The 27,772-nt window shown below is 47.8% G+C and overlaps 2 protein-coding genes across 5 annotated transcripts in view; both read left to right on the top strand.

The window, feature by feature from the left end:
- Gpatch1 (G patch domain containing 1) overlaps positions 1 to 27,772 on the top strand; it is a 79,837-nt gene that overhangs the window by 28,738 nt on the left and 23,327 nt on the right. The window contains exons 14-20 of one of the 4 annotated variants that reach the window (NM_026181.1): positions 835 to 971; positions 1,331 to 1,494; positions 2,675 to 2,888; positions 5,188 to 5,295; positions 6,343 to 6,440; positions 8,531 to 8,679; positions 13,200 to 13,467. In NM_026181.1, the coding sequence (NP_080457.1) occupies positions 835 to 971; positions 1,331 to 1,494; positions 2,675 to 2,888; positions 5,188 to 5,295; positions 6,343 to 6,440; positions 8,531 to 8,679; positions 13,200 to 13,230 (901 nt within the window). In that variant the 3' untranslated portion in view covers positions 13,231 to 13,467. The other 3 variants (XM_030242933.1, XM_030242934.1, XM_030242935.1) reach the window with 3 other exon arrangements.
- Wdr88 (WD repeat domain 88) overlaps positions 14,455 to 27,772 on the top strand; it is a 39,324-nt gene continuing 26,006 nt past the window's right edge. The window contains exons 1-3 of the mRNA NM_001370886.1: positions 14,455 to 15,336; positions 22,613 to 22,723; positions 26,799 to 26,887. Coding sequence (NP_001357815.1) covers positions 14,500 to 15,336; positions 22,613 to 22,723; positions 26,799 to 26,887 — 1,037 coding nt within the window. The 5' untranslated portion in view covers positions 14,455 to 14,499. The remainder of the gene's footprint in view (positions 15,337 to 22,612; positions 22,724 to 26,798; positions 26,888 to 27,772) is intronic.

Here is a 27,772-nt window from a genome sequence, read left to right as displayed (position 1 = left end):
ATGCTTTAGTTTTAAATTCTCTTTATAAAGTGTCAGAGATGACTCATTGGTTTAGAGCTCTGACTGTTCTTACAGAGGACCAGGTTTGGGCCCCAGCACCCACATGGCAGCTCACAATTGTCTGTAACTCTAGTTCCAGGAGTTCTGATGTCCTCCTCTGACCTTCTGACCATAAACTGAATGGATCAATTAAAAAACACAAGTTTAGCATCTTCTTATTGGATTAAAAATATTCCCAGAAAGTATATACTGGAAAGTATAATTATGTTTTTAGCTATGGAATTTTCAGTTAGTGTAAAACCATTTTTGAAGTTAAAAGTTTTAGTCCTCCTCCTTCTCCTCCTCCTCCTTCTCCTCCTTCTTCTCCTCTTCCTCTTCTTCCTCCTCCTTCTCCTCCTCCTCTTCCTCTTCCTTCTCCTCCTCCTCCTCCTCTTCCTCCTCTTCCTCCTCTGCTTCCTCCTCCTCTTCCTCCTCCTCCTCCTTCTCCTCTTCTTTTTAAAGACAAAGTCTCACTGTGTGTCCTTACCTGACCTGGAATAGACCATGCTGGCCATGAACACTTGGAGATCCATCTGCCTCCTGTGTACTGGGATAAAAGGTGTGCATCCCATGCTTGACAGTCAATATTCTAAAAGAAAAAAAAAAAAAAAACCTCAAGGGTTCTGAAGTCAGGCATTCTACCTTCCTGAACTTCTTTGAGAAGTAGAAATGTCTTGAGCCTCTGCAGCCTAGCCAGAGAACCGATTCGAGAAAGTAAGTCTTACTGGACGCGGGCTTCATCCTAGCTGTTGTTATTAAAACATCATCTTTTTTCCTTTTTACCTGCTATCCCAGCTCAACTTTAGTTGGCTTACCCAGAGTGAAGAGGGATAAATACTCAGTCTTCAACTTCCTGACGCTCCCAGAGCCTGCCCCTCTGCCCACAGCTCCAGTACCAAGTGAAAAAGCCCCGCAGCAACGGGGTTCAGACAGTGAGTAGAACCTGTTGGGACCTAAGTCCTGATGCCCATGGGACTTGGGTACTGATCTAGGTCTCAATTCCTCACTGGCTGGGAGGGGAAGTAAAGAGTAGACCAGCCCTAGTGTGAGCGCAATGTAGACTTTCTTGGTTAAGGATTGCTTATACCTGTACAGCGACACCGGGCAAGCAAGCCAGTAGTTTAATCTCTGGGCTTGGGTCTCTCTGCACCTGCCGTATCCCCAGTACTTTGTACAGTGCACCTGGCCCATCCAAGGTAGACCGAGGCTCTGAGCAAATGAAAGGTCAGTCTTGAATTTGCCTTCTGTTCACTAATTCCAGTGTTGTGTTGGGTTCCTTCCTGCCTTTCAGAATCCAGGAAACCATCACGATGGGACACATCCAAACAGGAGAAGAAAGAGGATTCCATTAGCGAGTTTTTAAGTCAAGCTAGATCAAAAGTTGGACCTCCAAAACAAGAATCCAGTGCCTTAGGAAGCAAAGAGGAACAGGCCCCAGAGCCACGCCCAGACACGGTATGGGGGTACTGCTGTCCAGGCCCTTCTCTATATGTTATGTTCTCTATTAAGTAGTGGATATGTGTGTGCCATGTGCCCATGTGTGTGTGCCTGTGTGTATGTGCATGTACCCATGTGTGTATGAACACATGCATGTGTGTGCGTGTGTGTGTGTGTGTATACAAGTGTGTGTGTGTGTGTGTGCCCATGTACATATGTGTGCCCGTGTGCATGTACATGTGCCTGTGTGCAAGTGTGTGTGCCTGTGTGTCTGTGTGTGTGTGTGCCTGTATGAGCAGATGACAGCCTCTGCTGCTCCCCCCGGTGTACAGGAGACCACAGGCTTGTGTGTGAATAACAGAGATCACATTTTTCCAGAACATGTTTACTTATGGAAACCAATCAGAGATAGATTTGGCCCGTGGGTTCTACCTGGCTGGTGCCTAGTGGACAGACCTACAACATAACTGTAGCTGTATGTGAGAAAAGCCTCCACGCTTCTGTCTAAAGCAGCCCTCACTTAGTGTAAAGCATCGCATTCATGCTGTACTCGTATGATGATGAATAAGTGTTCCCTTTCGTGGGGGAACATCCCCTGGGTTCTCTTACTCTGTTTACTTGGCTTTTGCACATGTGTAGTCAGAGGACGACCTATGGGAATAGGTTCTCTCCTTCCAATGTTTGGAAGGAGCAAATACCACAGGGCCTTGCACATGCTAGGAGCAAATACTACAGGGTCTTGCACATGCTAGCATTGAACACCATAGGGAGCGTTTCACAGTCAAACCGTGGTGGTCCTGGGATTCTCTAACAGAATCATTAAGACCTTTTGGTAATATTCCTGAGCATATTTTACAAGAACCCCACAGAGGGAAAGTGCTACACACTTGGTTAGGCGGCGCTGGGGAATACCCCAGACCACTTTCTAAAACTGTGTCTGAGTATTTTACTCCCACGCTCAGATGTGCATGCGGCACCTGCTGATCCCTGGAGCTGGAGTTATGATGATGTAAGCCTTCACATGGGTGCTGGGAATCAAACCCCGGTCCTCTACAAGAGTAGCCAGTGCTTTTAACCACTCAGCTATCTGCCTACTCCCCCTAGACCCAATCTTAACTATTTGCTCATGTGTACACGTGTGTTTCAAAGCATCTGGTCCTCTCATCCCTGACTCTTGTTTCTCTGTTACTGTATGCAGACTGTAGACAAAGCTGTGGATGCACAGACGGACGGGGAAGGTAGCCGCCCTTCCATGGATTTATTCAAAGCCATCTTCGCCAGTTCCTCTGATGAAAAGTCCTCATCTTCGGAGGAGGAGCAAGATGATAGTGAGGACAGTCAAGAGCACACTGAGGAGGCCAGCCTTAAAGGCTCTCAGGAGGCTGCTGCTGGGGAGACCTCTGTGGTCCTTGGTAAGGCCACCTCCCTAAGGGAGAGCTGACAGTGTTTAAGGTGCAGTCTTGTTTGTCTGTGGTGAGACAGGCTCTCAGGAAGCCCAGTCTGACATTGACATTGCTAAGGCTGGCCGGCAACCTCTGATCCTTTGCCCACCTCCTAGACTCTATCTTCTAGGACTTCAGGCAGGCACCACATTTGGCTTTGCAGCTTCAACTAGGACACTTGACAATTAATAGTATCTCATCATGTTCACACACACACACACACACAGACACACACACACACACACGCACACAAGTGTGTGTATGTGTGTGCGTGCATGTGTATGTTAGTATGTTCAGATATACATTACATGTGTGCATGCAGGCACAGTGGGTCCAGAGATCAGCCTTAAGTGTCGTGCCTCCATGCTTTTTGAGATGCAGTCTCAGCAGTACCTGGGGGCTCCTCGGTTTGTCTAAGCAGCCAGCTAACAAGCCACAGAAGCCCACATCTCCCAACACTGAACATGCCATCTCACTCAGCTTTTTCTGTGGGGTCTGGGTTCAAACTCGGGTCCTCATGTGTGTGGCAAACATTTTAGGGCCTGTGCCACCTCTTTGCCTTCTATCACTATATTTTAATTTGTCTGAGTAGAGTCTCCGGTGTTGGATCTTTTTAAAATCTAGTTTAAATCTCTGATGTGTATTTTAAAGATAGTTGTTTTTGACAATATTGATTTCCCAACTTAGCCTAGTTAAGAATTGAAAAAGTACAAATTTTCTTTAAAAATTTTTTAAGGGTTGGGATAGAGTTCAGTATCTAACTTGTCCAAAATTAATTCATCCTTCCTGCCTGCCTGCCTTCCTTCCTCCCTCCCTCCCTTTCTTCCTCCCTCCCTCCCTCCTTCCTTCCCTCCCTCCCTTCTTCCTTCCCTCCCTCCCTTCTTTCCTTCCTTCCCTCCCTCCCTCCCTCCCTCCCTCCCTCCCTCCCTCCCTCTCTCCCTCCCTCCCTCATTCCTTTCCCTGGTTGCTGAGGGAGCGTCAGGGTTCTGGGAATGCCTTTGGTCAGGATGTCCAGGGTCCACTGTCTAGGAGAGGGTGTTAAGCTTCCGTTGGCTCCAGCAGGCATGGCCTGGCATCCCAACTGGTAAGCGGATCTGCGCTCATTTCCTGACGCCACACTTGTCAGAAGCCTGGCCTGTTTGTTCCATGCATCACTTTAAGTGTTCCAGACAAAACAGGCAGACTTTGGGATGCTAGAGCTGTGGTCAGTTTCCATCTGCATCACTGGAGGTTCTGTCTGTCTATCTGCCCCATGTCTGCCTCTGTGTCTGTCTGTGGTAGACCTGAGTATCAATCCTAAAGGCCCTTAACCAGGGTCCTACACAGGGATATGATTCAATATCCATTTTAGACGACTGCAATATCAGTTCTTTTTTTTTCTTCCTGTGGATAAAACCCTTATTGTTTTTAATTAAAAAGTCATGTATACTTGAAGGTTAAAAGACTGGGCATAGTGGTAAATGCCTTAAACACTAGCACTTGGGAGAGGCAGAGGCAGGTGGATCTCTGCGAGTTCCAGGACAGCTTTGTCTATAGTGAGCATAGGGCTGGCAATATAGCTCAGTGGTAGAGTGCCTGCCTCCCATGCGTGGGGGCCTGGGTTCAATCCTGAACACTGCATAAATTGTACTCGGCCCAGAACTAGTGTATGGACAGCAGGCTCTAGGCCACCCTCAGCTACAGAGTGAGTTGGAGGCTAACCGGGGCTATGTAAGATTGTCTCAAAAATGAAAACCAAAAATGGTACAGGAAAGTAGAAAGCAGGTAGGCAGGACCGCTGTTAACACTCCTGATACAGGAGTCCCAGCTTTATGCTCGTTCTGTCTGACAGTGGAATAGTCTGTTTATCTTTTTGGAGGGGTTGGTTTACTGTGAGAAGAATCCTTTATTTTCACTATTTCTTCTGTTGATAGTATATTTTGAGTGAGGTTTATGGGGTAGGACACAGTCTCTCACCCCTGTTGGTAAGCTTGTATCTTGTATAGGCCTTCTTTTAGTGAGCTCCTTTGGAGTGCAGGCCTCTGGCTCTCTACGGTGGCCTCCTGTGGACAACCTGTCATGCACTTGGTTCTGTGTGGCCTAATGTAGCTGACCTCCCAGCCCCAGTGTCCACAGGCAGAGGTGGCCTCCACCTCGCCCACCACTGCATGCTCTGCTCAGCTGCTTCAGTAGCCTGAAGAAAGTGTACCATTCCATGGCAAAAACCACCAAGACACAAGTGCATCAGCGCCGGGCAGATGAGTGAAATTAATATGCAGGTGTTTTTCAGCTGCTGAGCCGGAGCCTTGTGAGCCTGCAACCCCCTTCCCCATCCAAAAGGCACAGATTGACGAACGGGAAGAGTTCGGGCCTCGGCTGCCTCCTGTCTTCTGCCCCAGTGAGTCCAGTACACCTCCCTATGTGCCACCCTTGCAAAGGAACAGCCCCACAAATGTCTCTCCCAGCCATCTACCTCATTCCACAGCCACCAAGTGCCCACAGGGTTTCTGATTGCAGTTTCACAAATACCTGCTCCCTCCACTGATTGTCCGAGGGACAGTTGTCCCTTTACAGTATCAAAACTCTAAATGTCCTTTCCTTCTCAGCTTTGAGATGTTAATGTTAGTAAGCATCTTAAATGTTCTTATTCTTCATAGCTGGTATAGCACTATAACCCTTGCACTTAGGACACTGAAGCAGGAGGATCACAAGTTTGAGGTTAGTCAGGCCCCTTTAATCTCAATCCTCAGGAAGCAGGGGCAGATGGATCTCTGCGAGTTTAAGGCCAGCTTGATGTACACAGAGAGAGTGAGTTCCAAGACAGCCAGGGCTACAGAGTGAGACCTTGTTACAAAAAAGGGCGGGGGGCATTGTGGATAGAGGATATTTTCAGGTTTTTTGGACATTGGCTAACGCACTGGCATCCCTCGTCCCCGGCATCTTTAGCAGCTTCTGTTCTAGGGCCATGTGCTTATGTCCCCCGTGAAGATAGTCAGCCTGGTTTTGAAAGCCAGGCTACATGGCCCAGTCAGATAAGCAGCATGCGATTGCATTGTCCACCACCCTGCTTCCTATAGTATTCCCACCTAAGTACTGGCTTAGCCACTTAGCCCAATTTCAGAGAATCCGAGCGAGCATGTCTCTCTCGGCTTTGGTTCATGGGTCTTTGGTTCCAGGTTGGTGTTAGTGGTTAAAGTACTCTTGTAGTTTATTTGTGCCTATTTTCTAGAAGTCTTGATTTCCATAAAATAGTGAATAATAACTCGGTGTATGGGTTACTTAGGGGATATGGACTTACAAAAAGCAGCATTAGAAAAGACTTTCGGGAGCTGACATTTTGAAATATCTGACTATCAATAAGATTAGAAAGTGGCAGGGCTCCCTAATGGTTAGTCTTCCTTTTTTGTCTCTTCTGCTCACACGCTTATCACACCTTCCTCCCCAGACTCTCGCCAGAAACTCGAGATACCTCAAAAAGAGAAACCCAAGAAGAGCAAAGAAAGACACAAGAGCAAAAAGGAACACAGAAGAAAGAGAGAGAAGGTGAGTGTCTTCCTCTAGAGTAGAGAAGTGTGGGGACATCCTTCGAAGCCCCAGGGAGAGGGGCTCCTGGCTGCGACACTGGACATAGGCCCCTTGGTGGCTTGGTAGAATTGTCATGTCCAGTGCTAGCTCTTTTCTCAGAACCTTTTTTTTTTTTTTTTTTAGAGCAGCCGATTTTGAGTAGTTGCATTTAAGAAAAAAAGAAAGAAAGAAAGAAAGAAAGAAAGAAAGAAAGAAAGAAAGAGGAGACAGAGACACAGAGACAAAGAGGGAGACAGAGAGACAGATAGAAAAGAAAAAAAGAAAAGAAATCTGTGTCTAGTCAGACACGGTGACACATACCTGTATTCTCTGCATGGGTGGCTCAGTGTTTAAGTGCCCTGGTGGCTTTGGTTTCTGTCACCTGGCTTACAATTGTTTATACCTCCAGCTCCAGGCGATCTGATGCCTCCACAGGCACTGTGTACAAGACACACACAGGCAGAACACCCATACACATAAATATAAAGAAAAACATTTTAAAGGATTTGAGGTACCTTGTAGTAAACATTACACATTAAATATTAAAACCGTCCACGCCCACCTCATTATTAACATAGACTAAGCTCTTTGGCCTTAGTGCCATTTGAAGGGAAAAAAGCTTGATTCTGTAAGTGACGTATTTTTTGTCATCCATGTGTTCTTTATGGCTTATAACCTGCAGTCTGGCTATCATTAGTGGCAGGACCTGTGTGTCCCTGCCCAGGCCTGAGTGCGGAGTGAAGCTGCACAGCCATTGTTGGAGAAGCAGACCCGTGTGCTCTTATTCCTGCTCGGCAGTGGCCCGCCGCCGCTCTCTTCCCTCTGTCTGCCTTGCCGGGACAAGTCAGATTCCTAGGAGGATGGGGGCTGAGAGTCGCCATGAGGTCCTGCCTGCACCCGTGTGGCTCTACTTTGTCTGTTGTTGACATGTTGGGGATGCCAGTGTGTTTTAATGTGTCACAGCTGCTAGCTCTGGGTGTCACCATTAGGCCAAAGCATACTTTAAAGGAGAATTTTATTTAATTTTTTAAAGTTTTAAATAAAAAGAAAAAAAAAAGTTTGGTTTCTTAACAGCTCTAGCATCCAAACACATGCCCAGTGTAGGTGCTTTTTATCTTTCTTTTCAGCCCAGGTTATTATATATGACAAAGTTCTACCTTTGAGCTCAGTCCCCAGCCCTTCTCAGGCAAATTCTAAGCATTTTATTACTGAACTAATCTGCCAACACTTTGCTAAAGGATTCTAGGCAAGGCTCTACCACTGAGCCACGCCCCCAGCCCCTCACTGGGGCATTCTAGGCAGGGGCTCTACCACTGAGCCATGCCCCCAGTCCTCCCTGGGGGATTGTAGGCAGGGACTCTACCACTGAGCCACGCGCCCAGACCCTCTCTGGGGGATTCTAGGCAGGGGCTCTACCACTGAGCCATGCCCCCAGCCCCTCACTGGGGGATTCTAGGCAGGGGCTCTACCACTGAGCCACACCCCCAGCCCCTCACTGGGGGATTCTAGGCAGGGGCTCTACCACTGAGCCACACCCCCAGCCCTTCACTGGGGTAATCTAGGCAGGGGCTCTACCAATAAGTTATACGTCATGCTCCTGGGTTAGGGGTGTGTGTGTGTGTGTGTGCACTCGCTTCTGCCTGTGTTCATCTGTACATATATAGGTCAAGCATCATATTCAGTCGTTCACCCTTTTTGTGTTTTGGCTTTTTTTTCAGGTTTTTGTTTTCTTGAGGCAAGGTCTCTCAGTATAGCCCTGGCTACCCTAGAATTCACTCTGTAGGCCAAGCTGTCCTTGAAATCACAGAGATCCACTTGCCCCTGTGTCCTGAGCGCTGGAGTACATGCCAACCCGCCTGGCCCCTCCCTCCACCTTATCTTTTGAACCTGGAGCTGCTGCTGCTGGGATGGAGCAGTGGGCCTGCAGCACCACATCTGCTTTTTATAGATCAAGCTTGGTCAGCCAGAACTTTACTATCTGAGCTACTCCCCAGCCCTTGTTCAGCTTCTTCCCATCTATTGTTTCTCTTGCTTTCTAACCTTCATTTTTATTTTGTTTTTTTTCCTAGAAAAAGAAACATAAGAAACACAAACACAAAAGTAAGCAAAAGAATAAGAAATCGGAAAAAAATAGCAGTTCTGAGAGTACAGACAGCAGTGACAGTGGGAGCGATGACGGAGGGCCAGCAGAGCTGTCCCCTCAGGAGCTGCTGAGAAGGTGAGCCCTCAGGGGAGGGCTGGCAGCTTCTGGGATGGTTAAGCCCCCAGGGGGGGTTGTTTCGAAGACCCCCCAAAGGCCTACTGAATATTCATGACGCTTGCATTGAGCACTGTGTCAGAATGAGAAATTGGGTTAGGGTCAGTGGCACTCACCTGTTACCCCAGTTCTTGGGAGGCTGAGGCAGAAGGATCGCAAGTTTGAGGACAATATGGGCCACATGGTGTGATATTGTGTCTCAAAAATCCAAAAGGGGTTGGAATAGAAACAGAGAAAAAAACTTCAGACCCAGCAGAAAAAGCTCCCTTCTCCATATTAACCTCCTCAACCAGTCTCCTATGAACTCTCAAGACTTCTGTACATACACAAACACACAGACACACAGACACACACACACACTCACACAAACATACTCATATACACACATATGTAAATGTAACTTTTATTTGCCAGATGTAATTGTCTTGGAGGCTTACTGTTGAATAAACTCACTCTACTTCTCTCTGAACTCTGGCTGGCTGGTTCAACTCAGCTGTTCTGGCCCAAACTGCTCCAAGCTGACTGATTCAAACTGGCTTCTCTTGGCTTCTGACTGAATTGCTCTGCTTGGCCTCATACTACCTTTGGCAATATGTCCTAATTTTCTGTCTCTTTCTTCTGGCTCCTCCTTGTTTGCTGGTTCTTTCTGTCTTCACCTGTATCTAGCTCGTTCTTTTGCCACCCGTCTTTGTAAGACTGTACTGCTAAAACTGCCCCTCTCTCTCCGGTGCTGTTCTCTTGAGAGTTGGGTGTATCTTATCTCTGACTCTTCAATCAGATCTTTCCAGGATTTGTCACTTTGTCTGTCCCTCAATTACACATCACCTTCAAACATGACTGCTTCCTTCCTTTTAACTTTTCTTATACGGTTTGAGATTAAAGGTGTGCACTAAGGGTATTGTCTACATCCAGCCAGATCACATAGACCTAGAAGGTCTTTAGATGTGATCTCTTGCCAGAGCAGCCATGTTGCTGGATTAAAATTCTTTTACATACAGATGCACACACATGCCCACACACATATACATACATACATGCACACACAGTCATATCACACATATATTTAGTCATGTACATGCATAATCTTATAAATACAACTATATATATAAGCAGTCATATCCATACAATCATACACACATGTAATCACATATACGCATACATGCACACATATAATCATATAGACACATACTCATACAAACATACAACCATACACACATGCAATCGTATATACATGCAATTATTTATACACATTGTGTACACATCGATGTGCATGACTATGTGTGTGACTACTTGCTTGCTTGTATATATATGTATATACAAGTACATATAATGCTCACAGGGGCCAGGAGGGGATGTTGGATCCCTTGAAGCTAAGTTACAGTGGTTGGGAGCTGCTGTGCCTGCACCATGTGCTGAACCCAGGTCCTCTGTAAGATTGGCAAGTGCTCCTAACTGCTGAACCATCTCTCCAGCCTCCTCCCCCACCCCCTTTTTCAGAGTATAACATGCATGGACTCTAGTTCCGTTCCCAGTAGAGTCCTGTCCCCTTCTGACTGCTCACGAGCACAGTCCATGCTGTCCTGCCTCTCTGTCCACATTCTGGCTGTCCACACTCCCACAGAAGGGTCTATAAGCTCTACAGCCTTCTAGATTTTCTCTCTGTCTTAGGGTTTCTATTCCTGCACAAACATCATGACCAAGAAGCAAGTTGGGGAGGAAAGGGTTTATTTGGCTTACACTTCCATGCTGCTGTTCATCACCAAAGGAAATCAGGACTGGAACTCAAGCAGGTCAGGAAGCAGGAGCTGATGCAGAGGCCATGGAGGGATGTTCTTTACTGGCTTGCTTCCCCTGGCTTGCTCAGCCTGCTCTCTTATAGAACCAAGACTACCAGCCCAGAGATAGTCCCACCCACAAGGGGCCTTTCCCCCTTGATCACTAATTGAGAAAATGCCTTACAGTTGGATCTCATGGAGGCATTTCCTCAACTGAAGCTCCTTTCTCTGTGATAACTCCAGCTGTGTCAAGTTGACACAAAACTAGCCAGTACACTCTCTTTTGCAGCTCTTAACTTTTCTACATTTCTCCTCACAAACCAGTTCAAAAGAACCACGAACCCCCATGGTCAGGAACCCCGCTCCTAGGTAGCAGTTTTCTGTGCTATTGTGATAAAATAACTGACAGGCAGCAGACTGAGGAAGGAAGAGCTTTTTTGGCTGAGTCTGACTGCACAGTCCATCATAGGGGGGCTGACTGGTATTCAGGGCCCAGCAAAGAGTATGTTAAGGCAGACAGAAAACAAGCAGGTGGCTGTGTGCTAATCGACATCTAAAACTTAAATAAAACATAAAAAGTTTGGCGGCACCTGCCTATAATCCCAGCAGCTGAGAGCTGGAGGCAGGAGGAGCAGGAGGAGCAGGAGGAGCAGGAGGAGCAGGAGGAGGCAGGAGGAGCAGGAGGAGCAGGAGAAGCAGGAGGAGCAGGAGGAGGCAGGAGGAACAGGAGGAGCAGGAGGAGCAGGAGGAGGCAGGAGGAACAGGAGAAGCAGGAGGAGCAGGAGGAGCAGGAGGAGCAGGAGAAGCAGGAGGAGGCAGGAGAATCAGGAGGAGTAGGAGGAGGCAGGAGGAGCAGGAGGAGGCAGGAGGAGCAGGAGGAGGCAGGAGGAGCAGGAGGAGGCAGGAGAAGCAGGAGGAGCAGGAGGAGCAGGAGAAGCAGGAGGAGCAGGAGAAGCAGGAGGAGGCAGGAGAAGCAGGAGAAGCAGGAGGAGGCAGGAGAAGCAGGAGAAGCAGGAGGAGCAGGAGGACTGGAGTTCAAAGTTTTCCTGCCCTACACACCAAGTTTGAGGTCAGCCTGAGCTACACGAGATCTCATCCCCCCAAAACAAGCAAACAAACAAACAAACAAGAACAAGAACTAGACCTGAGAGGCGGTGTGTGTGGTAAGTACTGTTGGTGCTGAAGACGCACACATCTGTAGGTTTTTAGATAGCTGTAAATGTGCCTGTGTTCTCATCACCATAATATAGACCCAAGACAATCAATTTGTAGTGAGAAAAGGCATCTTTGGGCTCTCGGTTTTAGGGGGTCCAGTCCTCACTCAGATGTCCCTGTTGACTTGGACTTGGGCTGAGGCTGCACACTGTGTTGAGAAGAGGCTGGGGTCCTACTCTCTGCTTTAGACCTAAGACTCTTGCTAAGGACCTCAGATTTCCCACTGTGTCCCACGCGAGAACAATTTATGGGTGTTGCTTCACCTGCTGTGTGGATTCTGAATCAGACTCGGGACATCGAGCTTGGGAGCAAAGTGCTCTTTACCTTCTGAGCCATCTTGCCACCTTTGTCCTTTTAAACACAGTATCTCATTAGTTAGCCCAGGCTGGCCTTGAGCTCACATGCTGAATCAGCCTTCTGAGTACTAGGATTATCAGTGCACAACCATGCCCACCCAGTTCCTTTTAAGTTTTAGTTTTATTTAAAGGCAGCATGTTTAATTTCGTTGTGTGTGCTTTTTCCCTTGTTGTATATGCAATGTTGAGGGTTAAGCCCAGGGCCTTCTGCATGCATGCTGTGCCACTGAGCTAGCTCCCTGAGCCCTAATGGAATCATGTCACATGAGATCTCAGTGCTTGTCTTTGGAGATGCTTCTGTGTTACCTAGGCAACAGCAACTGGTTGGTGGTTGGCTGTGTACCGTTCCTTTATGCAAGTGAAGCATGGAGTGTTGTCTGCTCTGTCCTTGGCTTTCTCCCTAGAGTGAAGCCCCACTCAGAGTGTAGCAGCCATGCACTTGCTTTCCATTCAACTCAGCCCCTTTCCTTTCTTTCTGTGATAAGGTCTAGCCCGTTCTGGCCCGGAGCTTATGTTCTTCCTGTCTTAACCCCTGAGTGCAGGGACGACAGGTGCACGCCTCCATGCCCGTGGCACCTACTTAATTGGATTATGAAGTTGAGATTTCAGACTGATAACTCAAAAGCATTGGGCCCCAAAGTGAGCATGTTTTTGTTCCTTTCCAAAGTCATGTGATGGCTGAGGCGAGCTTGTGAAACCGACGTTGGAGTTGCTGTTAGAAGTGGAACCTGGTGCAAGGTTGGGTTTGCAGATCTCTCTGTGCCCAGGAAATAACAGGAGGAAGAGTTTAAAACAAGGAGCAAGAAGCTAGAGAGATGGGTCAACAGCATGGCTCTTACGCAGGACCAAGTTTTGTTCCCAGCACCCACAGCAAGCAGCTCGCTGCTGCCTATATCTCTAGTTGCGAGGATGTGGTGCCCTCGTGACTCTGAGCGCACCTGCACCTACATAGTAAATCTTAATACATAAAGCAAGGATCGAGGCTGGGAGTGGTGAGTCACACTTGTAATCCCAGCACTTGGAAAGCTGAGGCCAACCTGGCCTAAGGGCTGGGGATGTGGTACTGTGGAAGTATTTGGTTTTCAGTTTGTGTCTCATCCCCTTTTCTGTTTCTCTCTCCTGTTTTCTTCTGCAGACTGAAGTGTCTCCCCCTAAGAAGGCAATAATGGAGCCCTGCCCTGGCCTGTCTCAGTCTGGAGGTTCCTCCATGATGCACATCCATTGATTTCCCAGTTCATCATTGTACAGATTGTATTTATATGTAAATTCCTTCTGTAAAATAATTTTTTAAACCTTGACATTTCAAAGGCTGCCCTGAAAGGTTGCAGAAATTGATTTCTATTTTTAACTTCAGTCCATGTTAGAAGGATAAAAGACTGAACAGTTTAATTAAAGTGGCTTTTAAAAAAAATGTGCTTCTTGATTTCTTTTGGAATGTCTTGGAGATTTTTAAAAGGGAGAGAAGAGCAAAGGGGCTTTTCTCTGCTTTCTGTGTCAAGGTAGCTGAGTCCAGAAAGGAGAGCCGGGACTTGGCAGTGGAGGGGGTAAAGGGGGAGGCTGCCTATCCCCATCCTTGTGAGAAGCAGCCTCCTGCTGGTGGTGCCTTGGAGCCCAGGGGGCAGACTGAGCAGGCCCGTGTGTACCACAGCTTGGGCCCCACCAGCTGACAAATGCAGAGCTGGGCTGGGGTGAGTGGTAGAAACTTACTGAGCCAGGCACTGATGTCATCCCAGCATCTTAATGGGGGTGGGGGTGGGGACCAACGTGCAGGGAACTTTATACAATGAGAAAGACTTCAAAAGAAGCAAGAAGGTGATCATGCGTTGTTTAACCACTCAGATGTGAGAACCCTCTATTTCACGATTATTCCATCCACAGTTATTCTTCTGCCTGTAACTATCCTTGTTACGAATTGTAATGAATCAGTCTTTCCCCTTGTCCACACACACAGATGTAACCCTGGTCCCCAGAAACTGTATCCTGCTCCATCCCAGTCATGCCATAAGTTATGGGCTATTTGTCAGACACAAATTGGGCATGCTAGGAGCTCTTCCACAGGCAAAGGGACAGAGATTCACAGTGACAGAGAGCCAGGAGGGCACAAGGGTAAGATCCCTGGTTTTGCACCTCAGTCTCCTTCCTCATGCGTCCAAATGCCAGAGAACATTTTAGGGGCAGTAGTACTCTGCATTGGGAGGCATCTTCTGTCACCCCTCCCTCATTTCCTCCTTTTCTCTCTTTCCGAGGTTGGGTCTTGCTATGTAGCCCAGGCTGGCCTGGAAGGGAGCGATCCTGCCTGAAGTCTCCGAGTCAGGAAGTGGGCAGGTAAATAGCAGACCCGGTGCAGCACGTGGATCCGAAGGGCTCAGCGCGGGGTGTAGGCACGTGGTGCCACCGTTCCCGCTGAGGCTGCGGCTGGCCGGGCAGGCTCCAAGATGGAGCCCCAAGTCCCCCCAAAAGCCTCGGGGGGCACCAGGAAAGGTTCTGGGAAGACCTGGGAGGGCTCAGAAGAGATTAGGAAGGATTCTAAAGATAGCAGGGAAGTTATTGACGACATGACGAAAGACAATGAAGAGATCCTGAACAGCCCTGACCAGGTCAGGAAGGGGTCTCCTGATGTCAAGAAGAAGAAGAAGATAAAGAAGAAAAGAGTTAAACCGAAGGGGGATCTTGACTCCAAGAAGTTGGATTTCGTCGAGGACAGTTGGTGGAAGGGGTCTCTTAAGAACAAGAATTTGGATTTTGCCGAGTACAATTGGGTCTTGGTCGATAACAGGAGAGTTTCGGTAGACAGCAGGAAGAGTTCGGCCGATAGCAAGAGGGGTTCGGCCGATAGCAAGAGGGGTTCGGCCGATAGCAAGAGGGGTTCGGCCGACAGCAAGAGGGGTTCGGCCGACAGCAAGAGGGGTTCGGTCGATAGCAAGAGGGGTTCGGTCGATAGCAAGAGGGGTTCGGTCGATAGCAAGAGGGGTTCAGTCGATAGCAAGAGGGGTTCAGTCGATAGTAAGAACAGATTTAGCCCCAAGAAGATGGATTTCAGTGAGGACAGAGAAATATCTCAACCCACCTTTCTCAGGGCGCAACAAAGCAAGGTGCCATGGGCCCTGATGAGAGCATTGGGTCTTTTCAAGCTGTCCCTCCCAGATATCCGTCGGTATTATAATCTGACCTCCCACGACCCCCTGGCCTTAGACAAGGATCGTCAGCCACGTGAGAAGAGCCACATGGCAACAGTGAAGAAGTTCTGGGGTAACCAGCAACCTCTCTCTAAGGTCAGGAGCACCTACCAATGTCAGAGGACCCAAGTGGCCTTCCAGCCACCTGAGTGAGACCCGTCATCCGCTCTGCACCCTCCCACAGGCGCAGAAGCATGTGCAGCCCCTGGGGGGCATTAGTGATGGATGCCCGAGGCTGGCTGAGTCGCCTGCCACCTTAATCTCTACATTCCCAGTCCCATGCACCCTTTTACATCTTGGGGAGTCCTCTGCAACTGTGGACTACTTTATCCACCTCCAACTTTCTGAGCAGAGAGCAAAACCCAGTCTCCTTCCCTCCATCCTTTCCTGGTCCCTCAGCCCAGCATCCGGAATCCTGACATGACCCTACTCCATTAGCTGTGGGAGGAACAGGGTAAGGGATGGGCCGTTTATATCTGACTTCCCTCCCTATCTTTGCTTCTCAGCTTTATTGTTATAGTTCTTGTACCACACATTCCAACTTAGCAAGGCATGCATTGCACAATGCCCTTTTTCTTTTTAAGATTTATTTATTTCATGTATGTGAGTACACTGTTGCTATCTTCAGACACACCAGAGAGGCCATCAGATCCCATTACAGATGGTTGTGAGCCACCATGTGGTTGCTCGGAATTGAACTCAGGACCTCTGGAAGAGTAGTCGGCACTCTTAACCACTGAGCCATCTATCCAGCCCAATGTCTTCTCTTTCTCTTTCTTTTTCTTTTTCTTTTTTTCTTTTTTTCTTTTTCTTTTTCTTTTTCTTTTTCTTTTTCTTTTTCTTTTTCTTTTTCTTTTTCTTTTTCTTTTTCTTTTTCTCTTCTCTTCTCTTCTCTTCTCTTCTCTTCTCTTCTCTTCTCTTCTCTTTTCTTTTCTTTTGTTGTTCTAGAGAGTAATAGAGTGAAGCACTATGCTGTGTGTGTGTGAGGGTCAGACAGGAGCCTTCTTTCCCTTAACCCAGTGCTTTCGAGGCTCAGGCACACTAAGCATGTCAGTACTTTTTTTTTTAAAGAATTATTTATTTACTTTATGTATGTGAGTACACTGAAGCTGTCTTCAGACACACCAGAAGAGGGCATCGGATCCCATTACAGATGGCTGTGAGTTGCCATGTGGTTGCTGGGAATTGAACTCAGAACCTCTGGAAGAGCAGTCAATACTCTTAACTGCTGAGCTATATCTCTAGCCTGTCACAGCTTTTTTTTTTTTAATTGCCAAATAATAGTCCCTTGTAGGGCTTTGGCATTTTATGTGTTCATCATCACTTGGTGGATAGCTGCGTTGGGGTAAATGCTGTGTATATGTACAAGCTTTTTTGTGGATGCCTTAATTTTCCAGAACCATATACCTGAGTGTAAAATGGTTGCCTTCTATATTAGCTCACATATTTAGCTTTAAATGTATTTCGTTTTGTGTGTTGGAGTGTTGGTCTGCATACATGTATGTGTACTGTGTGTAGCAGAGCCTGGAGAAGCCAGAAGAGGGCGTCTGAACCCTGGACTGGGATTCACAGATGGTTGAATTACCATAGAGGTGAGGGGAATTGAACCTGGATCTTCTGCAAGAGCAGCCAGTGCTTGTAACAACTGAGCCACCTCTCCAGGCTCCATATGTTTAACTTTAAAATATGTGTCTTTATTAATTGTGCTAGTGCATGCCATGTGGCTACAGATGCCTGACAAGACCAGAAGATGCCTCAGATTGCTTTATAGGTATAGGTGAACTTTGCAAGAAACGTTCGTTCATTCGTTCGTTCGTTTTATGAGCACTGATGTCTGTCTGCACTGTGTAAGGTTGTTACATCCCTTGGAACTGGGGCAGCCAGTGCTCTGAACTGTTGAGCCATCTCTCCAGCCCCCACAAGAGGCACTCCTCAGTTTTTGTTTTTGTTTTTATTTTTTTTTAAAGACAGTTTCACTAAGTAGCCCTGGTCGTCCTAAAACTCCCTGTGTAGATCAGGCTAGCCTCAAACTGACAGAGAACTGCCTGCTTCTCCTTCCCTAGTGCTGGGACTAAAGGTGTGCACTGCTCCACCCAGTGTAAGAAGGGCTCTCAACTGTTGAGATGTCTCTCCAGTCCCTATGTTTAACCTTTGTAAAGAAATGCTAAACTATTTTTTTCTGAAGTGGCTACACATTTTTACGTTTCCGCCAGCAATGCTCGAGGCTCTAATTTGTCCATAACCTTGTCCACACTTTTTAAGCCATCTCAATGTAAATGACGTCTGACTCTGAGGCTTTCGTTTGTGCCATCCTGGTGACTAATGATGCTGACAGTCAGTTTACATTATCTATCAACCAGCCACTCGGTTATCTTTGGAGAAACATCTATTTAGGTCCCTGGTAGAGTGCTTGTCCACTGTGCACAAGGCCCTGTGTCCGATCCCTATCACAGCATCAAGCCGGCATGCCGGTGCATCTCAGTCATCTCACCACTCAGGAACCAGAGGTGGGAAGATCAGAAGTTGAAGGGCGGGGCTGGAGAGAGGGCTCAATGATTGAGAGCACTGACTGCTCTCCCAGAGGTCCCGAGTTCAATTCCCAGCAGCCACATGGTGGCTCACGACCATCATATCAAGGGATCTAATGCCCTCTTCTGGCATGCAGGCATACAGGCAGATAAGAGCATTCATACACATAAAATGAATAAACAAATCTTAGAAGCTGAAGGCTGAGTAGGCTAGGCGGTGCAGTAGGTAAAGGCAAGGAAGCCTGATGGCTCATGTTCAATTCCCAGACCCCATGAGATGGAAGGAGAGCAGCAGATCCCCCACTTGGGCACCGAATGCCACAGGTGTGCCATTGTGTCATGCACCACACACATAATAGATAAATGTAGTAAATAAAAGAAGGGGATTTGAGGTTATCCTTGATGACCTTGACGATACCTCAAGCATGAGGCTAGCCTGGGCTACACGAGACCTCTCAGTTAGGGCATGGGGGCTGTGTGGATGACTCAGTAATGAAAGTGGTTGGAGTGCAAGCAAGAAGACTAGAGTTTAGAACTCCAGAACTCATGTGAATGCTGAGATTATCTAAGTCTCAGAAGAAGTAAACAGGATACCTGGATCCTCTGTCTATCTGCTCTGTGTTTGATTGAGAGACCTTTCCCTGGATCCTCTGTCTATCTGCTCTGTGTTTGATTGAGAGACCTTTCCCTGGATCCTCTGTCTATCTGCTCTGTGTTTGATTGAGAGACCTTTCCCTGGATCCTCTGTCTATCTGCTCTGTGTTTGATTGAGAGACCTTTCCTCAAAGAATAAGGTGGAGAAAGGTTCCTGGCATGAGCCTGGAGTCTCCATCTACACACACAGCACACCTTCTACACATGTGAATATGCACATGCGCTGTGCACACAAAGAAAACAGTAGAATTCGATCAAATGTGTATTTCACCATGCATTCTAAGTACATGCCCCATAGCAGATATGTAATTTTTGTTTTTTGTTGTTGTTGTTTTGTTTTGTTTTTGTTTTTGTTTTTTTTTTTTGAGACAGGGTTCCTCTGTGTAGCCCGGGCTGTCCTAGAGCTTGCTCTGTAGACCAAGTTGGCCTCAAACTCACAGAGAAATGCCTGTCTCTGCCTCCCAAGTGCTGGGATTAAAGCTGGGTGCCGCCATGCCTGGCTAGATATGTAACTTCTTGATGATATCCTTTGCAGCACGATATTTTTAAACTGATTTAAATTGATTTGTTTTGGAGATAGGGTCTCACTCTGTATCCATGAATGACATGGAACTCTGTGTAAGAATCAGGCCGGTCTTGAACTCACAGAGATGCATCTGCCTCTGCCTCCTGAGTGTTGCAATTAAAGGGGTGCTCCTTGGGTCTGGAGAGTTGGATTAGCATTTAAGAGCTGGTGCCATTCTTCTTGAGGACCAAAGTTCAAATCCCAGCACCCATGCCAGGTGGTTCCCACTGCCTGTGAGTCCAGCCCCAGGAGACAGAAGCCTCTGGTCTGCACAGACACCCGTACTTATATGCGCACACCCCCTTAAATGTAATAGAAAGGAAATCTTTAAAGGTGGCTACTAGAATGCCCAGGAATTTTATTTTATTTTATTTTGGACATAGTTTATTTCCGTTTGTCTTTTCTTTTCATTCTTTTATTTTCCCCCCAAAGTCTAGACAGAAACCAGGGATTCCATTACACAGAAGAAAAATAGGAATAACAATTTGGAGAGAGAACCCTGTGTTCTCTGCTGTCGAGTGATGGTGGGTGAAAGAAGGGTCGATCGCCTCATCCCTTACATTCAAGGCCTTGGGGTGTGTCTAGCAAACAGAGAGGGTGTTCGGACTCTTCTAATTGTGACATAAACTTATAAGGCACACGCATATGCATTTCACTTGGCCTCAGTTGGGAGGAAATGTTGTTTCTGCCCATAGCGCTATAGGAAGCAAAAAGGGGCAACACTGGTGTGGCGCTGTAGTTGAGTAATCCTGGCAATGGCTGCTCAAGTCCTTTGCTAGCTGCCCCAGTTCAGTTCTCAAATGAAACGCACTCATCCTTTTATTTTATGTGCCTTTATCAGCTGAATGGAACACTCACAAACTTCCACATTGCCTCCCCTCCGATATTCCTGAATAATTACTTGCTAAAATCTATATCCATCTTTGTACCCTAGACCCAATCCCCCCACCCCCACCCCAACCCCAGGGCCGTTCATCTCTGGCCCTTACACGAGTGTATGCTTTCCCATTCTCAGCTCTTAAGCCTGGTCCTTCTGCTTCTCCTGCACAGCAGCAGTTCGGCCTCTTCCTCTGTGGCCCTCTTGCCCTAGGATCCTAAAGTCCCGCCTCTATCTCCCCGCCCAGCCATTGGCTGTCGGCAACTTTATTTGCCAATCAGAACCAGCTGGGGGTAGGGACCCTCTGGGTCGCCCATGCAGAATTCTCGTGCAATTTTGGGAACTCATACAGCACGTGCTAAACCAAATCCACAACACTGGTCACTTGGCTCCTCTCTCCAAACATGGAGTCTGTCTTTCGGGAAGGGAACAGTAACAGCAGCCTTGGCTCATCTGTGAAGATCAGTCACGGTTTACCCGTCCGTCCCGCCATCCCCGGGATGGAGAGTCACTACATACCGTTCATAGGAGATTTAGAGGCTTCCTTGGGAAGTGTTTCGAAGCTCTGTCTTTACAACTGGCGGAAGTGGGGTCCGGGCACTGGTTCCACCACGCCAGGGAGCTTGTTTGAAATGCAGAGGGCGCTATACTCTGCCGCAGACCTCTCTTGATCCTGGGCGATCACATAGATTCTTCTCCAAGTAGAAACAGTCACACTGATAAAGCAGGTTCAGAAAGTGAACTGCCTTCGCTGTCTCGCCCTGACTGTCCTTTTCCCTCCCTCGTGGCGACTTTCCATCTTCTTACTGTCGTTTCCCCTTTGCTGAGGACACAGGCACACATGATTTTAATTGTGATGGCATTTATCTATTCTTGCTGTTGTCTTTTGGTGTCAGATCTAAGAAACCACCAAGGGAAGAGAGGGGATATTTACACTTTTGCTTTCCTCCGAGTCTTAGAGTTTCAATACTCAACATTTAAGCGCTTTTTAAAAAATATAATTTTAAAAAAGATCTTATTTATTTTATGTATATGAGTACACTGTAGCTGTCTTCAGACACACCAGAAGAGGGCATTGGATCCCATTACAGATGGTTGTGAACCACCATGTGGTTCCTGGGAATTGAACTCGGGACTTCTGGAAGAGCAGTCAGAGCTCCTAACCATTGAGCCATCTCTCCAGCCCAACAGCTTTTGATCCATTTTGACTTTGTTTCTATATGTGGTAGAAGTCTGTTTGTTTTTTTGTGTGTAAATAACTAAATTTCCCAGAAAATGTGCTTCAAAAGCTTATTCTCTCATCTTTGTATGTGTATGTCATGTATACTAGCATTCCTGGAGTGGGGATGTGTGCGTGAATAATTTTTGGGGAGCAGGTTCTCTTTCCACCTCGTGGGTCCTGGTGATGGGGGTCAGACGCACACTGGCTTCATCTCTGGCCTCACTCCCTACCTTGGTGTTTCTTGTTTGTTTGTTTACAACACAAAGTTTCTCTGTGTAGCCCTGGTTTTCCTGGAACTTACTCTGTGAACCAACCAGGCTGGCCTTGAACTCACAGAGATCTGCCTGCCTCTGCCTCCCAAATGCTAAATGCTGGGATTAAAGGCTTGAGCCCCCACAGTACGACCTACCCGGGTGTTTTTATTTGTTTGGTTTTGAGACAAGGTCACTCGCTGGGACCTGGGGCTCACTAGCTCACCAGGTAGGTTGGGTTGGGTGGCCGGCCAGCCCCAGGGGTTCGCTGTCTACCTCTTCAGTGCAGGGGTTCATTACAGGCAGATACCACTGGCACTTGCTGTGGGTTAGGGGAAGTCTGGAATTTAGAGGACAATTTAAGTTGGGGCTCTCCTTTACGATGTGGGTCCTAGGGACTGAACTCAGGTCACTAGTCTTGGCAGTAAACACCTTCACCAGTTGAGCCATCTTACCCACCCCTTCCACAGATTGGTGAATTTTCTTCTTGAATTTTCACAAAGGCTTTAAGAGCAGCTTGACTGCTCAGCCGTTAGGAACACACACTCTTACTCTGGGAGGACCTGGATCCGTTGCCCAGCATGCATGTTGGGTGGCCCACAACCACTTGTAACTCTGCATCCAGTGCCCTCTTCTGGCTGCCCAGTGCACTGACACAGCCACGGCACCCCCACCCCCAACAAATAAAACTTAAAAGCACATGTAAATAGACTGGGTGAGGTGCCACACGCCTTTAATCCCAGCACTCAGGAGGCAGTGGCGGGCAGAGCTCTGTGAATTCCAGGCCAGCCTGGTCTACATGGTATGTTCCAGGATGGCCAGGGCTTTGTAGAAAACTATCTCAAAAAACAAACAAACAAAAAACCCCAAACCAACCAACCAAACAAAAAACAAACAAACAAAAAAACAAACCAAAAGCACATAGAAAAAGATCAGCTTGTCACTTTCTACAATGATTTCATTACCATGGAATTTGATGAGGTAGTGTTGCCCTAGTGGGTCTCTGAGGACCTCTGTCTGCTGTTTCAGCACGATTCCATCCACCCATCTGTGATTATAGGATGCTGGTCTTTTTATGCATGTCTTCAATTTCTTTCAACAGTGTTTCATTTCCAAGGCATACAACTCCCTCCTACCCATCGTTTTTGTGCTGGGATGCTTTCCTTAATTTTTTTTTTCATGTCACATGTTTTTAAACACTGCTTGATTTTTGCACGATGTCCTTGCGCCCAGCGACACTGCTAAACTGGTTGTTGTATCCGTCCTTTTGTTTAGATCCCGTATAAGATTCTGATCGGGCATGACCACATCGTGAGTTCCTGCCACTTTTGTATGAATGACACAAGGTTCCTCAGTAGCTCCTACGACTGCTCCGTGAAGCTGTGGGTAGGTAGCCAGACGACGGTCTGCTAGCACTCAGATGCCGAGTACCGTTAGCCTCTTCTGCTGGAGAACTGTCCAGCACCGAGTTCTTATTTTCTGGGGTTTGCCAAGGCTTCTGGGCAAGTACAAGATAAAGGAGCCCACCCCAGTGTTGAGTCCTCAGAAAAAGCCTCGGAACAGCTAGCTAGCCTGTGGCTCTGGACACATTGGGGGCTCGGGCTTAAGACCACAATGCTGACAGCACCCAGCTTTGGGGAGGGGGTCCTGGTTGTTCCTGGTCTCTACTTGGGAGTCACTGAGCTATGTTATTATTATTATTTTTTTGGTTAAAATTTTATTTCCGATATATTTATTTATGCGTATGGGATTTTGCCTGCATACCGCATGTGTGCAGTTCCTACAGAGGCCACAAGGCGGCAGTAGACTTCTTCCTGGAACTGGAGTTAGAGATGGTTGTGAGCCATCTTGTGGGTGCTGGAAATTGAACCTAGGTCCTCTGGAAGAGCAGCTGGTGCTTTTAGCTGCTGAGCTGTCTCTCCAGTCCCAATCTTAATTTTTCATATTTTTTATTTTTGAGGCAAGGTTGGCTTTGAACTCACAATCCTCCTGCCTCAGCCTTCCACAAACAGGAATTACAGACCTGTGCCATCACACCCTTGGGCAGACTGTTAATTCTCTGGGTCTCCTTTGCATCTGGAAAACTCCGTTTTTATATACTGATCTTGTATCGTACAGTTCTGTTAAACTATTTTTGTCAATCCTGTTTTCATTTTATTTTTATTTGTGTGTGTGTGTGCTCGTGTGCGCTATGTCCATATAGGCTCTTGGAGGCCAGGGAGGGCATTGGGTCATCTGCAACTGGAGTTGCAGACAGTTGCGGGCCTGCCTAATGTGGGTGCTGGGAATTGAAGTCAGGACCCCTGGAAGAGCAGAAAATGCTCTTAACCACTGAGCCACCTCTCCAGTGTCCTGCTTTTTAGACGCCATATAAAATTCTTACTGAACTTAGGCATGACGTGAATTCCTGCCACTTCGGTGATATCCAGGCCTTGGGCATTCACAGAGGACAAATGGGGGCCAGGTCTGAGTTCTGCCCCAGAGAGATGGAGCAGGTCAGTGCCTGACTATGTAGTGGCAGAGAAACCAGGAACAGGGTGTGGTATTCAGGCCAGGCTGCCTCCTCTCTGCTTGTAGGATTTGGTGTTTGTGTCCAGCAGCCCCTGACAGGTGTCTATGGCAGGGCTGACAGAGAGGAGGGAGCAGGAATGGAGGGTGATGTTGGCCAGCAAGGACTTGGCTGAAGATGACCACGGCCTGGGGCCACATGGAGAGGATACTCAGTTCTGAGGCTTTCTGCTGCCTTCTGGTTTGGGTTGAGAAGCGGCAGGGTGGAAGATTGTCAAGGGTGCTTCAGGTCCTGGCATGGGTACTTGGACAGTGTAGAGCCCCTGACCCTACAAATGACCTCAGAGGAGGATCTTGTCATATGTTGGTGCCAAGGCACAGACCGATTAGGTCAGAGGGTTTGGGACTATCCCAGGTCAGCTCAGACCTTGTATTGGAGACCCAATGGCTGTGTGACTCTGGGTGGTTTATCCACCTCTTGAGGTCCCAGAGGACCAGCTGTGTGGTGGGGCTGCTCCAAGCTTTGCCTCGCCCACCTCCAACCCCCCCTGGATCTCCATACTTCCTTCTGCTGCTGCCCTGTGGACACCTGTGCACCCAGAGGCTAGGATCTCACTGCGGGAGTAGGGGGGGGGGCAAGGGGGCGGGGACTCACTTTCTCTGGGATCCATAAGGCCTTTTCCAGCCCTCAGTAGTCACCGGGGGTTCCCGAGCAAGGGGACAGGTAATTGTCACTGTGTGCTGTTCATCTGTTGACCCAACAGAAGTATTCATGGAACTTGTGCATGTCTGGGCTGAAAGGCTGTGTCTGCTTGTTTGTTTGTTTGTTTGTTTTTGCTTGTTTTGTTTTTCTGTTACACACACACACACACACACACACACACACACACACACACACACACACGTATACTGTACACTTAAAGAATTGGAACCATACAGAAATACTGAATCATAAATTTCACCTCCAACCCATTGTCACACTCCCCTGATTTTTCCTTCTGCCTCCTTCAAAATCTCCCTAGTACTCCCTCTGTTGGGGCTATAACTCAGGGCAGAAGACCCGTCTAATACACGCAAGGCCCTTCTAGGCACCAAACTCAATAGGAAAAGAGAGCAAAATTAAAAACTTCCTACAAACCTAATCAAAACCCTTCAAACTGACTTTTCAGGCATTGGCTTTTCCAAAGGCCAAGCTCGAAAACCTGCTCCGAGCCTCTGTCCTTGGTTGCTGTTCCTCATTTTGGCCACATGGGGGCACTATTGAATTTGCAATCGCTTCATTCTCTGCCCAGACTTGGAGGTTGTGTAGCTTACAGTCTCAAGCATGGGGGTGGGGGGGTGGGGTGGGGTGGGGGGGGCAGGTGGGGAGGGGGGTGTGGAGGTGGGGTTGGGAGGTTTGGGGGGGCGTTGTTTTCCGCTAAAGCAGTGGTTCTCAAGCTTCCTAATGCTTAAGACCCTTTACCACTGTTCCTCATGTTGTGGTGACCCATTGCTACTCCATAACTGTAATTTTGCTACCGTTATGAGTTGTGTTTTCCAATGATCTTAGGGTGGCCCCCATGAAAGGGTTGTTAGGACACCCCCCCTCCCAGGGCTCCCGACCCACAGGTTGAGAAACACTGCTCTAGAGGCACTGTGCCAAGCTAGAGAGACTGGATCCTAGTGGTCAGCATCAATCCTTCTTCCTGAGCCCAGGACACCAGCCCGAGGGTGCCCTGCCCTGTTGAATTCCATTTGGGGAACTCCCAGCTGCCCTTATCTTCCACTGAGCTTGGAAAAGGGCCTCCTGGGATTTCCTGAATGTGACTATATGCCCCAGGGGACAGGCGTTGGGAACTGGGTGTGTGGAACTTAGCATTCACAACAGGCCTGGGGCTACCATAAAGGCCACTGGTATGGCTTCAGTCTGGGAACCAGTCTGGTGAGTAGCCCTTTACCATCTTTGGAGATTGTCCCCCATGTAATAAAGGCAGATAATCACACCTTTACAGCCTGTGCAAACTGCCTTCCTGGAATTCAAGTGTGGGCCAGGCAGAGTGTCCATGGAATTGGTCTTGCTTTTTTAAGCTTCCAGGTCCTGGGCTCTGGTACACCTTTCTGGTAGACAACACTTTACGTGGATTGGTGTAGGCTATTGCTGTAAATGGTGAGCCCCAAGCTCTCCAAGAGAAGGTTGGGGAACACCTGGCTTCCTTTGGACTTTGCCCCCAGCACCTTATTATCCAGTTCTTGACTGTCCCTGTCGCCGTAGGGAACTTGAGTGCATGTGTGTTTTGCTTGCATGTTCATGTGTGCACCGTGTGCATGAATGCCTGGTGGCCGCAGAGGCCAGAAGAGGAAGTCAGATCTCCATGGAATCGGAGTCACAGACGGTTGTTATCTGCCATGCGGGTGCTAGAAACGGACCTGGGTCTTGTCTTCAATTATGTTTAAAAAAAAATTGCACTGTGTGTATGTGGAAGTCAGAGGACAACTTTCTGGAGTGGGTTCTCGTCTTCCCACCACGTAGGTCCCAGGGACTGAACCCAGGTCATTAGGCTTGATGGCGAGTGCCATTACCCACCGAGCTATTTCACTGGCCCATATACTTATATAAGGCTTTAACCACATATTTCTGCCAGAGGCACCCCTCAGAGTGCAATCACGGGGTCAAAGGGCATGGAATTAGAAGAAGTTCTTGAGGGCTATTGACAGATCGAAAGAAACCTCTTTGGCCAGTACAAAATGAACAAACAATCACGAGTCCCCTCCCAGTGTGCCCAGGACCCATCTGTGCCTGGGCCACTGTGAGGGGGATTTCCTGGCTGTGGAAGATGCAGTGTCCCTCCTGTTTGGGGATATTGGAAAGCCCGGAACTTTGCTGTAGGCAAGCTAGGAACTACTGCTGAGCAGCATTCATGACTTCCATACAGAAGCCTTGACCACTGTCTCTCCTCTCTCCCATTGATTGGAGGATGCTGAAGATGGAACTGTGATTTGGGACTTTGAGCCACGACCCAAAGCTCCTGTTTTAGAGTGCAGCATCACGGCTGACAACAGAAGGTGAGAAGGTGGTGTCTGGTCTGTGTAACACGGGTTGGGGAAAGTCAGAGTCAGCAGGCAAGCCTGTACACAGGCTTTTGTTTGCTTGTTTAAGAAAATATACAACCACATTCCCCTGTTTAGGCCTCAGTGTTTCCATGCACTTTGAGAATCAAGGAGTCTAACGATGTAACAGCATTCTGAACATTTAAATTGCTTAAAATAGAATGTTTACTGTAGTTAAGAGCATAGTCTGAATTTTCTTTTCTTCTTTCCTTCCTCCTCCTCCTCTCCTCCTCCTCTTTCTTCTTCTTCTTCTTCTTCTTCTTCTTCTTCTTCTTCTTCTTCTTCTTCTTCTTCTTCTTCTTCTTCTTCTTCTTCTTCTTCTTCTTCTTCTTCTTCTTTCTCCTCCTCCCCCTGGCTCTCCTTCCTACCCTCCTTCTCCCCACTCCCTCCTCTGACTCTAGTTTGAGACTGAGACTCAATCTATAGAGCAACCCAGTCTGAAACTCATAAAGCAGCCCAGCTTGCAGCCTCCAGCTTGCAGCAGTCTCAGCTCCTCCAGGGGCTGAGATGACATACGTGACAAGAAACCGCTTGAATTTTCCTCACAAAAATGGTCACACAAAGCCCGTGGTATGGCAGCTGCACCTGATCTCAGCTCACTATTGCCGGGAGAGGAAACGACCACGACCAAAAACAAGTTGGGGAGGAAAGGGTTTATTTGACTTACACTTCCACACCACTGTTCATCACCAAAGGCAGGAGCTCAAGCAGGGCAGGGACCTGGAGGCAGGAGCTGATGCAGAGGCCATGGAGGGGTGCTGCTTACTGGCTTGCTGCCCATAGCTTGCTCAGCCTGCTTTCTTATAGAACTCAGAACCTCCTTATGGAAGCATTTTCTCA

The sequence above is a fragment of the Mus musculus genome, chromosome 7 (assembly GCF_000001635.26).
Source record: "Mus musculus strain C57BL/6J chromosome 7, GRCm38.p6 C57BL/6J".
NCBI classification, from domain to species: domain Eukaryota; kingdom Metazoa; phylum Chordata; class Mammalia; order Rodentia; family Muridae; genus Mus; species Mus musculus.
This window is presented reverse-complemented; position numbering and strand designations above follow the sequence as displayed.